Source organism: Dermacentor albipictus, chromosome 2 (genome assembly GCF_038994185.2).
Source record: "Dermacentor albipictus isolate Rhodes 1998 colony chromosome 2, USDA_Dalb.pri_finalv2, whole genome shotgun sequence".
NCBI lineage: Eukaryota > Metazoa > Arthropoda > Arachnida > Ixodida > Ixodidae > Dermacentor > Dermacentor albipictus.
The window spans coordinates 204,020,165-204,035,297 of NC_091822.1; the positions used below are offsets into that span (position 1 = coordinate 204,020,165).

The following is a 15,133-nucleotide window of genomic DNA, read 5'->3' on the forward strand; positions in this document are numbered from 1 at the left end:
TGCATTCGACGAATGAACCATACCGTGCACCACGATGCGTTCGAAAAGGCAGGGCTGCCGCCTCTGGATCTCTGGTGCGGCTTATCAAGGACGTATATACTAATTGTTAGGCTTAAGCCGACCTGAAAGGCTTGGGCTGGGGTCTTGGTACCATGATAACAAAACAAAAAGGTTTTAGCGCGTTCTAGCTTGTCCGCAATCTTCTTACCGTCTGCGGTACACCAGGTTACCAGAGAGGAGGTGTACGGCAGCAACAACGCTGGTAGCGACATACTGTGACGCTTGGTCTAACGGAAATCCCTTCGTATTACGCGAGTGTTGGTAAAAAAAATTAGAAAAGGCATCCTAATCGTGATTACACTGCCGCAGAAAACGTACACCAGTGCTGAAGTAGCATAAACTTGCTTGCAGCAATAGTAGCTCTCTGTCTGGTTGAGCTGTGCGCTACCAGGTGCGACCAACTCCTATACCAACCCCGCACCGAACCTGCCGCTCAGGTTTATGTCTCTGGTCCTCCGGTAATAGGCAAACAGTAAAAAATTTTCACACAGAGTAAAACTATTTTTCTCACGCACAAAACACGCTTATAAAAGGCCTCAATTTTCGCTATACATGCCGCTCACCAAAGGGCGAACCAGCCACTAGCGGTGGGGAAGCTGCGCAGAAAGGAATCGAAGCCCATCCGACGCCGGTTGCTGCGGAAGTTGCATATGGCGGCCGCCTTCAGATCCTCGTCATTCAGGTATGCCTGTAATCGCGAGCACAAAGTCAAGCCGCCATATTCTATCTGACAAGAAAGCCTAAAATTGTCCCTGCCGCTTCGCACTTCCCACATGGTTTAGCCGACAGCTAAATCTTAATATTCAATGTTGCGTTTATGCTATGACACGTTGCTTTAAGGCTAAACCCCATTAGCGCGGTTTTGTGCGCGACAGCGACGAGCGACGGGTTCGCGCGACGGATCGGGCCGTCGCTTGAACAGATCGCTCGGTCTTGTCGCGCGATCGCTCGGTTTTGCAAATCTAGAATTCGTCGCTCGTCGCCCGGAAGTGCTATGAGCGACTAGCCAATAGCGAAAAGCCGGAACTGGATGTACAAAACTCCAGTACTTCCGGTTGTCGCACGGAACGAGCAAACGATTGAATTTTTATAGGTGCAAGGATAAGAACCTACTGCAAGACTTTCCGAAATATTTTATGCTGCTTTTTACAGTAAAATACATCAACTTAAGTTAATAAAGCACGCGTCACGCTAGTTTCGGCGCCTATATTGCTGCCCTCATACCGGCAACACTGGGGAGACGTCGCTCGAAGTCGTCGCTCGCATGGGGTGCAACTTGTAGGCGACGAGCGAACGCGACAGCCATCTCCATCGCGTCGCTTGTCGCTGTCGCGTGCAAGATCGCTTGCATGGGGTTTATACTTTATCCTCAGACTCATGCGTCAGCCAGACTTCTATCGCACTGCATGATAAAGAAATCGAATTTTTGGATGGCACGATAGGCTGACAACCTTTCACCACTTGTAAGCGTCACTTCATCACGTGTTTACATTCTCTGCATATTTAATCACTTGTCTGAAAAAATAAACCAATTGTTAGTCTGCGCTCGTATAGTGTACTTCGTTTTGTCTTTCATCCCATCCCACCGCTAGGAATATAGGAATATGTTCATTTACCGACCCGATTCTAGACGGACAATGGACGGGCAACCCAGGGACTTATTAGACGCTCAAGGAATGGCGAAATCGGCGCCGCCGAACCCGAGATTTTAGCGGGCAGGGGCAACGAGGAGGCCGCCATGCAAGACCCACAACGCGAAGAAAACCAAAACTGGGAATTAGCCATGACTAAACGGCAAAGGAAACGCCAGAGAGAAAACGAACGGAACAACTCCGGAAATTCTGCACCGGCCGCTCAGGGTGACCTCGGCGGAAAAAACCCGGCCGACGTTAAAAGCTGGCACGCCAGATGCGACGAAGCAGTACGAGAAGGAGACGACGGCCGAGGCTGAGGCTGCCTCCGCTCCCGAAAGACGACCTCAAGATAATTTTGAAACCGAAAGGACTCATTGTGAGATCGCTGCAAACCTACCAAGTCGCCCGGGCCGTAGTGGCGGCAACCAACTCGAAATGTAAAGGTGAAGGTCGACTTATCAGACTTCGCAATGGCTCGAACATCATTATTGTAAGCACGGATAACGAGGAAGCGGCCCAATACGTGAGACGCATCACCCATCTCACGTTCGGGGAACGCACCCATGAAGTAAACGCTTACCTGGCAGTGCCCGAGGACACCCAACGAGGGGTAATTCACGGCGTAGACCCCGGAACCTCGCCGGAGGAACTCAAGGCAAACCTACGGGTGCGGACTGGCAAGGAGTCACGATCCACAGCGCCCGCATACTGGGAAAATCAAAATCCGCCGTCATCACTTTCGACGACCCCATAACCCGAAGGCAAGTCCTATACTACGGCGGAGAGATGTGATGCTACCCGTACCGCCCGACGCGGCAGATTTGCTACATCTGCTGCCAGCAAGAACATAGATCGGACGTTTGCCCGAACCCGGAGACCAAGGCCTGCAAACTATGCGGGACGCAGAATCCGGCAGAAGGACACCAATGCACACTCAGATGCGTGGTTTGCGACGGCGATCACGCAACCGGCAAGCTGCGACTCAAGACGGCCGGAGAGCTGCGAGGGCGACCCCCGCTTAAAGGCCAGCGACAGAGCCGGAGCCGGAGCCGGAGCCGATGGCGACGCCCGAGATGGTTCAGCTCGGAGGGCGACAGGGGCCGATTACAGAGCCACAACGGGGCCGGGTACGAGGACTAGTCGCGGAGCCGAAGCATGGACCGGAGCCGAGGACGGAGCCGAAGCCGTGGCGGACCCAGGGACGAGTCCTTCGCACCCCTGGGGAAGCAGCACGGCGGCCCAGGGCAGCAGAAGCAACAACAACAGAAGAAAGGCGGAGTACAGGTGAGCTGGGGAGCAGGCCCTCCCAAATCATTGTTTCCGCACTCGGGTCAAAACAACCAAACAAACAACGAAAAGAAACTAGCTGAGGAAAAATAGAGCACTCAAAAAAGAACTTGAGCTCTGCCGAGAAGAAACGCGGCAGCTAAAAAAGAGAATAGACGACCTGATAAGGGAAATTCAGTTACAGAGGCAAGGCGGGAACTCACCGGGGCGAACGCCTAGCCCACCAGTAGAGCAGACCACACAACAATCAGAGGAACATAGTCTTAGAAACAAACTAAAAAGCTTCATGCATACAACGCAGTATCAAATGTTACAAATGCAACAGAAAATAGCGTTGCAAGAACAAAACTTCCGCAGTTACGTAACAAACCAAAACACACAGAGAACCACTAATTACGCCAGAGACAGGTTTTTTAACGATAGAAGATTCGGACCAGAAAGCAAAAGTAACAACAACAACAACAATACATAATGGCAGGACAAAACAAACTAGAAATATTGACACGTCTACTTATCTTTATCGGGCAACCACGTTTCGCAGCCTAACAAATGTAATCGCACAGCGTGGGACGCGCCTGTATGTATCCGAAGTTTCTGAAACGTTATCGATGCTTCTATCCGCTGTCTGTTGTCGCCGAACGTTATGTTATCTGAATTCATCACCTGACGCGAATGGTGTAGAACTTTGTGGAAGGCACGCGGGTCCGAACGATTAGTCTGGAACATTCGATGACTGCTCTATAAAAGCCGACGCGCTTGACCCGCTGATCAGATTTTCGACGATCGCCGACTGTGTTCGCCGCTATCGTTGTGCTATAAGTGTAGCCTGTTTTGTGGGCACAGGTTCGCCCAATAAAAGTTAGTTTTGTTGTTCACAGTATTGCTACTGTGTTATTCAACGTCACCACCACGTGACATCTGGTGGAGGTGCTTTACGTTCATGTACAGGACGCCCCCGACAAGCCGTAATTCAAGCCCGGACCGCAAAGACAACACCAGCGCCGTCCCGGAACATCGAGCAAGCCGCCGGCTACAGCAGCTGCCCCCGGAACACGGAATTCTACCAGAGACGACCAAGAAGAGCGTCAGAGAAGTTCGTCCAGAGACGACCAAGAAGACAGCCCCAATGGCAGCCGGAGCAGCGCCAATAGTTCTGCAGCAGCCCAGGGAGCCACCGACGTTCCGCGGTTCCACATTTGAGGACCCGGAAAGCTGGCTGGAGACGTATGAGAGGGTCGCTAAGTTTAACAGTTGGGACAGCGACGACAAGCTGCGGCATGTCTATTTCGCATTGGAAGACGCCGCCAGGACGTGGTTCGAGAATCGGGAAGCCACCTTAACGACGTGGGACCTGTTCCGAAGCGGCTTCTTGCAAACGTTTACAAGCGTCGTGCGAAAAGAGCGAGCCCAAGCTCTACTAGAAACCAGAGTGCAGCTGCCAAACGAGACGATCGCGATCTTCACGGAGGAGATGGCCCGTCTTTTCCGGCACGCCGACCCGGAAATGTCGGAGGAGAAAAAAGTTCGCTTCCTGATGCGGGGCGTCAAGCAAGAACTTTTCGCCGGACTTATTCGTAACCCACCGAAGACTGTGGCTGAGTTTTCTGCAGAGGCATCGATGATCGAGAAAACTCTGGAGATGCGCACCCGGCAATATAACCGCCAGGGGCACACGCCGCAGTATGCCATCCAAGGACTGGGTTCGGACGACCTTCAAGAGACCATCAGGGCCATTGTGCGTGAAGAACTGCGCAAGGTCCTGCCTTCGTCGCAGCCTCAAGTAGCTTCCATCGCTGACATCGTGAAAGATGAGGTTCAGCGATCGCTTGGGGTTCCTGAGGTGCAATCTCAATTATCGCAGCCCCAGCCAGTAGCGATGACCTACGCCGCCGTCGCACGCCGTCAAGGTCCCCCTCCGCGACCACGCCAGGGCCCTGCAACGACGCAATTCCGTCGTCCGCCGCCGCCGCCGCCAGCACGCCCACCCGTCGCCCAGCGCACCTACGCGAGGAAGACGGACATTTGGCGAGCCCCCGACCACCGTCCGCTCTGCTATCACTGCGGAGAAGCCGGCCATGTGTATCGCCGATGCCCATACCGGGAGATGGGACTGCGAGGTTTCGCCGTCAACGCTCCGCGCCCACAGCAAGGTGAACGCCCTCGCGATATCGCCGACTACCTCGCCGCTACTCAGTGGAGCCCTCGACGACCGTCCCGTTCGCCGTCACCAGGCCGCTATCTGTCGCCGCAACGCCGAGCATACACCGGCCCAGCCCGGGGCCGCTCTGGGAGCCCATATCCAAAAAACTAAAAGCAGCAACCGATGGAGGTGCGGATGCTGTTCGTCGAACTGACGAAGATCCTCCGCCGCCGACGAAGACGACGAAGAAACGACCTCGACGACATAACGACACGCCGCCGTCCCGACGAAGTCAGGAAGGCAAGACTACACCGACGAACGACGACTTGACGACACGACGTTCCAACTTCAGTTCAACACGACGCAGCCGTGATCCGACGCCAAGACCTAACTGCAACGCCAGACAAAGGACCACCGACCTCGATGTGCTTCTCGACGGCCACGCAGCTACCGCCTTAGTCGACACAGGGGCTGATTACTCCGTCATGAGTGGACACATCGCCGCCCAGTTGAAGAAGGTTAAGACTGCATGGGAAGGCCCTCAAATTCGAACCGCTGGAGGACACCTGATTACGCCGACAGGGATCTGCACGGCAAGAATTACCGTTCATGACCGGACTTACCCTGCCACCTTCATTGTCCTCCAACAGTGTTCACGAGACGTCATTCTCGGCATGGACTTCTTGAATCAACATGGTGCAGTCATCGACCTGAAGTCGAAATCTATAACGCTGTCACAAGATCAAGCGATACCGCCGGAGACCTGTCGTAGTCACCACGCCTTGCGTGTGCTCGAAGATCAAGTGAGCATCCCGCCGCGCTCCAGCATTATTATTTCCGTCGGCACTGAAACACCCGCTGACGTAGAAGGCGTCATCGAGGGCGACCAACATATATTGCTCGACCGTAAAATTTGCGTCGCAAGAAGGATCGCTCGACTCCACGGAGGGCAAGTGGAAGTTATGCTAACCAACTTCAGCCAAGAGTTCAAGCACATCAACAAGGGCACGACAATCGCATACATCGAGGAAATTGTGGAAACCAGCAATACCTTTCTCCTCTCGGATTCAGCCGCATCTACCCCGATGAGCATAGTCCCCGAACCAGACTTCGACGTGAATCCAAGTCTTCCTATGAGTAAGCAGCAACAGATCAGAAGTCTTCTCCGACGATACAGAGACTGCTTTTCGACGTCATCGAGGATTCGACAAACACCAGTTGCAAAGCATCGCATAATAACCGAAGAGAGCGCTCGACCACTCCGCCAGAGCCCTTACCGAGTTTCGACGCGAGAACGTGAAGCTATTAGGCAACAAGTCGACGAAATGCGGCGCGACTACATCATCAAGCCGTCGAAAAGCCCGTGGGCCTCTCCTGTAGTCCTGGTAAAGAAAAAGGATGGAACCCTACGCTTCTGCGTCGATTATCGTCGACTGAACAAGATCACGAAGAAGGATGTGTACCCCCTTCCACGGATAGACGACGCATTGGATCGGCTCTGCAACGCTAAATACTTCTCGTCGATGGACCTCAAGTCTGGCTACTGGCAAATAGAAGTCGACGAGAGAGATCGCGAAAAGACTGCCTTCATCACGCCAGACGGCCTCCACGAGTTCAAGGTCATGCCATTCGGACTGTGCTCGGCGCCTGCAACGTTTCAGCGCGTCATGGACACGGTGTTAGCCGGACTGAAGTGGCAGACGTGCCTTGTTTACCTGGATGACGTCGTTGTCTTCGCCGGAAATTTCGACGATCACCTTAGGCGGCTTGCGACAGTGTTAGAAGTCATCAAGTCATCAGGGCTCACTCTGAAGCCAGAAAAGTGCCGTTTCGCTTACGATGAGCTTTTGTTCCTAGGCCACGTGATCAGCAAATCAGGAGTACACCCCGACCCACAGAAGACAGCTGCCATCGCAAAGTTCCCGCAGCCAACCGACAAGAAGGCAGTGCGCAGATTCCTTGGCATGTGTGCCTACTATAGGCGCTTTGTCAAGGACTTTTCACGCATCGCGGAGCCGCTAACACATCTAACCAAATGTGATGTCGCCTTCAAGAGGGAAACGCCGCAGGCCAAGGCATTTCAAGAACTCAAACGACGCATGCAGACGCCGCCGGTACTTGCACACTTCGACGAGGACGCCGATACCGAAATCCACACTGACGCCAGTAGCCTAGGCCTCGGTGCCGTCCTAGTCCAGAGGAAAGAAGGACTTGAAAGGGTGATTTCGTATGCTAGCCGGTCGCTGTCAAAAGCGGAAAGCAACTATTCTACGACTGAAAAGGAATGCCTCGCCATCATTTGGCCTACAGCTAAATTCCGCCCTTACCGCTATGGCAGGCCATTCAAAGTCGTCAGTGACCATCACGCATTGTGTTGGCTAGCTAACTTAAAGGACCCTTCAGGACGGCTGGCGCGGTGGAGCCTCAGACTACAAGAATATGACGTCACGGTAATATACAAGTCCGGAAGAAAACACTCCGACGCCGACTGCCTATCGCGCGCCCCCATCGATCCCCCGCCGCAAGACGACGAGGACGACGACGCCTTCCTTGGGATAATAAGCGCGGAAGACTTCACTAAACAGCAACGAGCCGACCCGGCGCTAAAAGGCCTCGTCGAGTATTTGGAAGGGAACACCGACGTTGTCCCTAGGGCATTTAAGCGCGGGTTATCTTCGTTCACGCTACAAAACAACCTGCTCGTGAAGAAGAACTTCTCACCAGTCCGCACCAGCTACCTTCTTGTTGTACCGTCAGCGCTGCGTCCAGAAATACTGCACGCCCTACACGACGATCCAACCGCTGGGCACCTCGGATTCTCCCGGACGCTGTCGAGAATACAAGAAAGGTATTACTGGCCGCGTCTGACCGCCGACGTCGCCCGTTACGTCAAGACATGCCGAGACTGTCAACGACGCAAGGCACCACCGACAAGGCCAGCAGGATTACTACAGCCGATCGAACCTCCTCGCCGACCATTCCAGCAGATTGGGATGGATTTGTTGGGGCTGTTTCCGATATCAACATCTGGGAATAAGTGGATCGTCGTGGCGACGGACTATCTCACCCGTTTTGCTGAAACTAAAGCTCTACCAAAAGGCAGCGCAGCCGAAGTGGCGAAATTTTTCGTCGAGAACATCCTGCTGCGACATGGTGCCCCAGAAGTCCTCATCACCGACAGAGGAACGGCTTTTACAGCAGAGCTCACCCAAGCCATTCTGCAGTACAGCCAGACAAGCCACAGGAGGACAACTGCCTACCATCCGCAGACGAATGGTCTCACGGAGCGCCTGAACAAGACGCTTGCCGACATTCTAGCAATGTACGTTGACGTCGAACACAAGACGTGGGACGCGGTCCTGCCGTACGTAACCTTTGCGTACAACACGGTGGTGCACGAAACGACACAGATCACGCCATTCAAGCTAGTGTACGGCAGGAACCCGACGACGACGCTCGACGCCATGCTGCCGCACGTCTCTGACGAGGAGAATCTTGACGTCGCTGCCTATCTCCAGCGCGCCGAAGAAGCCCGACAGCTCGCCCGCCTGCGGATCAAAAACCAGCAGAGGACCGACAGCCGACACTACAACCTCCGACGACGCTTCGTCGAGTACCAGCCCGGCGACCGTGTTTGGGTATGGACCCCTATACGCCGACGAGGACTGAGCGAGAAGCTTTTGCGTCGCTATTTCGGACCGTACAAGATCATCCGACGTATTGGCGCGGTCGACTATGAGGTCGTGCCAGACGGCATTTCGCTATCACAGCGGCGCCGCTCACGACCTGAAATAGTCCACGTTGTGCGACTCAAGCCGTACTACCAGCGTTAATGAACTTTGGAGCTTCGCGTAACTGACCTTTGGATTTTGTTTCTTTTCGTTGTTTTGTTACTTATGTTTAATAAGTGTCCTTTTGTGTTTCGCTCTCTTATATTTGTAGCATCGGGACGATGCCTTTTAAGAGGGGGGTAATGACACGTCTACTTATCTTTATCGGGCAACCACGTTTCGCAGCCTAACAAATGTAATCGAACAGCGTGGGACGCGCCTGTATGTATCCGAAGTTTCTGGAACGTTATAGATGCTTCTATCCGCTGTCTGTTGTCGCCGAACGTTATGTTATCTGATTTCATCACCTGACGCGAATGGTGTAGAACTTTGTGGAAGGCACGCGGGTCCGAACGATTAGTCTGGAACATTCGATGACTGCTCTATAAAAGCCGACGCGCTTGACCCGCTGATCAGATTTTCGACGATCGCCGACTGTGTTCGCCGCTATCGTTGTGCTATAAGTGTAGCCTGTTTTGTGGGCACAGGTTCGCCCAATATAAGTTAGTTTTCTTGTTCACAGTATTGCTACTGTGTTATTCAACGTCACCACCACGTGACAATATGGTAATGAAACTGTAGGGGATACCGGCGAAAACAGGGACTCCTACAGCAGTACATAAACACTGGAGACAAACTACCAGACATTATTATGTTACAAGAAACTAATACAACACCCACCCTAAAAGGATACACGTGCCAAGAGAGCAGACGCACCGCAATCCTCATTAGCAACAAGATAGTCACCATAGCACACAAAGGAATTGAGGACATGAAAATCAAACAGATAATAACAGAGATAATACCCCAAAAGAAGCACAAAGCTAAAAGCACATTTATAGTCCATCTATACAGTTCCCCCAGGCAGAAAGACGGCGACTTCGGCAAGCTCTTTGCAGATGCAAACGAGCTAGCCAAATCAAACATTCTAATAATTGCGGGAGGTTTCAATGCTAAAAGCCCGAGCTGGAGATACCAGAAAATCAAAAAGAAGAGGCAGCAAATATGCGTTGCGGCAGAAAACATAGGCTGCGACCTCTTAACGGACGAAAATCAGCCAACGCGCCAGGGTAATAGCGTTAGCCCAGACACCTGCCCAGATCTAACATTTGTTAAAGAGACAAAGCAGGCCGAGTGGGAGAACTTGCTAGGGAACCTAGGCAGCGATCATTATTTACCGAAAACCACAATCGAAGCGGAGAACGTAAAAAGAAAAAAAAAACGGCACAGCCCATACCACAGATTGGGACGCCTTCCGTAAGCACAGCGAACAACTAAAAAGGGAAATCACATCGATAGAGGAATGGAGCGAACAACTCAAACAGATACAAGAACTGTACACGCAGGAAATAGATAGAACAGAACAAGCACCGAAGGTGGACCGGCGGCTACTCGGGCTATGGATGGGAGGCAAGACGCGGGCTCACAAAACGCTGGAAAAGACAGAAGCTAAACAAGAAACTCAAGAAGAAGATAGCAGAGATCACAAAGAAGGCAGAAGAGTACCCAACACAGCTGGCCAGGCAAGGGTGGCAGCAGTTCTGCAGCTCACTGAACGGCACGCTCAGCACAGCCAAGACGTGGCGCATGCTAAAAGCCCTCATGAACCCAAGCAAAACGAAAACGGAAAGCGGCAAAGCAGTCCAGAAACTGGTCCACAAGCACGAAGGCTCCGATGAGGAACTACTGGAGGCAGTGCGTGTAAAATGCTACGGCAAAGACAATCCCAAAGGCTACGACGGGGAGTATCTGGGGACAGAGAACCCCGACATGTACAGACCGATTACAAGAGAGGACGTTTACGCGGCAATTAGAGCGACAACCAAAAACACAGCCGCGGGCGCCGACAAGATCACAAACTCTCTAATACGCAACCTCAGCGACGAGGCGATAGATCAGCTCACAGCATACCTCAACACACTGTGGGCAGAGGGCACGATACCGAAGCAATGGAAGCACGCTGTCGTGGTGATGATACCTAAACCAGGCAAAAAGCTTCAGATTGAAAACCTGAGGCTCATCTCCCTCACCTCGTGCCTCCGCAAACTCTACGAAAGGATAGTCACCAGAAGAATCCAACACCACCTGGAGGACAAGGAGCTATACCCGCACAGCATGTTTGGCTTCCGGGCGAACCTGTCAGCACAGGACGTCCTGCTACAGATAAAAAAAGAAATCATAAACACGTCACCCAGAGCAGGCGAAAACGTTATCATGGCTCTAGATATCAAAGGGGCCTTCGACAACGTTAGCCACGACGCCATCATGGAAGGACTGAACAACGCCAACTGTGGCAAGAGAATCCCCGACTACGTGAGGGCCTTTCTGACCAAACGCACGGCAACGGTGGGATTAGGGTATCTGGGAAGTGACGTCTTTACCACCCCAGGCAAAGGCACGCCGCAGGGCTCCGTGATCTCACCAATACTATTCAACATCGCAATGATCGGATTGGCTCGAAGACTCAGCAAGATTGATGGCATCCAGCATGCAATATATGCTGACGACATCACGGTCTGGGTCAATCGAGGCTCCCTAGGACAGAAGCAAGAAAAACTGCAGGAAGCGGCCAAGTGCGTGGAAGAATATGTCAGAGAAAGGGGCCTGGCGTGCTCCACCGAAAAATCAAATCCTGAGAGTGGGAAGGAACCCCACAAAGGAAGAGCTAATAGTAAAACTAGAGGGACAAAACAAACCTGAAAGGAGCATGATACGCATCCTAGGCATGTGGATTCAAGGAACCAAGAAATGCAGCCACACAATCAGCTTACTTAAAAAATCGACAGAACAAGTTAGCCAAATGATAACGAGGGTATCTCAAAGAAGAAGCGGAATGAGAGAAGGAGACCCAATCAAGCTGGTCAGAAGCCTGGTGGCCAGCAGAGTCACATGCGTTATCTGAGGAATGTGCGGTGGCAGCTGCGACGTCAACAGCAGCGTCAGCATCGCTAGGTGCATGCACACAGTTTTAAGTAATTGCATTGTGCATTTCATGCTGTGGAATTGCAGATACATTTCCCGTGCTAAGTTGCAGTTGATGTCTGCGTACGCAAAGCATTCATGATTTCTTGAGAAATGTAAAAGTTGTTAATAAAATTAAATTATGGGGTTTTACGTGCCAAAACCACTTTCTGATTATGATGCACGCCGTAGTGGAGAGCTCCGGAAATTTCGACCACCTGGGGTTCTTTGACGTGCACCTAAATTTAACTACACGGGTGTTTTCGCCCCTATCGAAATGCGGCCGCCGTGGCCAGGATTTGATCCCGCGACCTCGTGCTCAGCAGCCTAACATCATAGCCACTGAGCAACCACGGCGGGTACATAAAAGTTGTGTAATGAAGGGCTATGTAAAGCCTGCATTTATAGTAAGTGAAACAGTATCTTTAGTGGTGACATATGAGATTGAAAGCAAGCTAAAAATAAGTGCATTTTCAAAGTGTCTGCCACAATTTGCTTGTTGCTGCTGTCGTCATCTAGATGCATGTAGCCTGCAGAATTTTTATTCTTACGCGTATCCCCTTACGCATTGATGGACATAAGCGCCTGTCTCCACTTTCTACTAGCACAGAGAAACGTGGTCGCCCGATAAAGATAAGTACACTTGTGAATATCGTCTAGGTAGAACAGACAGGTCCGCCATTTGAATCCTCCCAGAATAGAGTCCATCATCCTCTCAAAGTTGCAGGCGCGTTGCAAAGGCTGAAAGGCATCACATTAAATTCATATAAACCATCAGGGGTGACAAAAGCGATGGGCATTCAGCGATGGGCATTTGCCAGTAGCCGCTGCGCAGATCCAGCGATGAGAAATATTCGACTCCTTGAAGATAATACAGGGCGTCGTCAATACCCGGTAGCGGATAGACATCCTTGCGTGTAATCTTGTTTAGTCAGCGGTAACCGACGCAAAAACTGATCGAACCATCCTTCTTACGCACCAACACGACCAGAGAAGCCCAGGGAGTGTGGATTCCTGAATCATGCCATGTTTCAGCATATCATCGCCGTGGTCGCTAATGTGGCGTTTGGTCGGTGAGACCCGGTAGGGACGATGGCACAGTGGAGCAAGGTCATCAGTGTCAATATACGGTGAACAACCGCAGACGTGCGTGCCAAGGAAGGTTGATCGAGGTCAAAAGACACACGAAAACGTTCAAGTAATTGAACGACTTGGCTGCACTGGGCTTGAGTGAGTGCGTCATCTGTGCTGCGCAGCAACATGTCTTGGTCACGTTCGGCGGGTGCGGTGGCAGAATTTACTGCATCAAGAGGTAGTAGTGCCACATAGGATGCCTGGGATGCAAAATGGCACGAAAAGTGTCCAGATGGCCGAGACCTTCACCGTGCAATAAAGTTGAAGGGCAGGGAAAGAGATTGCACGCGTAAACTGCACCGCAACCATCAGCAAGTTTGACGACAGCAAACGGAAGTACGAGGTTCCGGCGATGGGCACCATCTTCAGACGGCATAAAGAAAGCACTTGATTCAGTGATAGAGCCACAGCGGATGGACATTAAGGCGGCTGATAACAGAGAAATGACGAAGTCGGCAGCGACAACCACTTTAGGTGACGGTCACGTATGGTCTGCAGTGGCGTAGCCAGAAATTTCGTTCGGGATCGGGGGGGGGGGGGAATTCTGCGTGGAAAATTGCTAAAATCATCCCTATTCTTAAAAATCATGGGGAAGGATATACAGTCGATAACATTAGGCCAATTGCGCTAACTTCAAATTTGGTTAAATTAATTGAAAGAATTCTATATGCCCGCATGATTAAATTTATACAGAACAAAGACTTGCTTAGCCCCTGCCAAATTGGATTCCGACCATCATGTTCAATTTGGCATGCTCACGTGGACCTAGAAATTAGAATAAAATTAGCACGGCGACAGAGGCAAATAGGTGCTCTTGTGACATTAGACACCTCCAAAGCCTACGACAGTGTAGAACACTTAATTTTATTAGATATATTGCGAAATCTAGAGATTCCAAATTATTTTTCAAACTGGATTGGTGAATTTTTAAATGGAAGAACATTTTACTGCAGTCTTAGAGGCGTTTCCTCGAGTATATATATTCAATCACGAGGTGTTCCTCAAGGAGCTGTCACTTCACCATTACTATTTAATATTCTGATGTGTTCCATTCCTCTTCATCAAGATGTACAAACATACGCATACGCCGATGACATTGCTTTCTTCGCATCAGACAGTGATATTCACTCTCTATATTATCGACTACAAAACTAACTCAACGCCATAGAAACCTGGTTAAACAAAATTCGCCTTTCACTTAACGTTAGAAAATGCTTGATATTGGTTTTCCCTCTTAACAATCCCGTTAATATATCGATATCCTATCGCCTAGAGACTATACCTCAAGTGGAGTCGGTGAAATACTTAGGTGTAGTATATGACGGTTCCCCCCAGCTGGCTCGGCCATATTGACCATATAGTTAAAAAAGGAGTGCGAGCAGTTGGTATGCTACGTAAGCTGTGCAAAAGTCGGTCCGGAATGCGGAGAGATCCACTTTTAATGATATACAAAATGTATGTGCGGCCCATTTTAGAATTTGGATGTGTTTTATTTTCTGGTGCTCCAGCTTATAAATTACGTCCCCTTGTTCTACTTGAGCGGGAAGCCCTACGACTGTGTTGCGGATTACCGAAATATGTTGCCAATAACATATTACACCAAGAAGTCAGGTTGCCCTCAATATTGTGTAGATTTCGGTTACTGACGGTGCAAACAGTCTTAAAATTGTATGAATCCCCTATTGCAAGATTGAAATACATATTCATTTCCCAGCCTGCACTTTTCTTCGGAGTACACTGGCATCGTTTTCATACACCACAGGTGGTCTTCGAACAAACATTGATAAATCCCTTAAATGTACGTCTCTGGGAGGTACCGCCTATTTGTGATGTGCGAGAGAACCTACAAATTATATATGATGACATCTACTCAAATAATGCAAAACATCTCTCTTATAATATATTAAACGGCTTATTACAGGACCATTTATTCAGTTTATCTATAAGTACGGTCATTGTGACAGACGCCTCACAGTGTGAAGAAAAATCTGGAATTGGCATTTTCTCTCCCGCTCTAGACTGGTCATTTGCAATCAGGATTCCGGACTTCTATTCCGTATTTTTGGCTGAATTTCTAGCTGTAGTTC

The 15,133-nt window shown here is 50.7% G+C and overlaps 1 protein-coding gene and 1 long non-coding RNA gene across 5 annotated transcripts in view; one reads left to right on the forward strand and one right to left on the reverse strand.

Moving 5' to 3' along the window:
• LOC135897317 (uncharacterized) overlaps positions 1-15,133 on the forward strand; it is a 115,842-nt gene that overhangs the window by 33,496 nt on the left and 67,213 nt on the right. The window lies entirely within an intron of this gene.
• Positions 1-15,133, reverse strand: part of LOC135897333 (uncharacterized) — a 45,422-nt gene that overhangs the window by 15,351 nt on the left and 14,938 nt on the right. Inside the window, exon 4 of the mRNA XM_070534619.1 lies at positions 624-748. Coding sequence (XP_070390720.1) covers positions 624-748 — 125 coding nt within the window. The remainder of the gene's footprint in view (positions 1-623; positions 749-15,133) is intronic.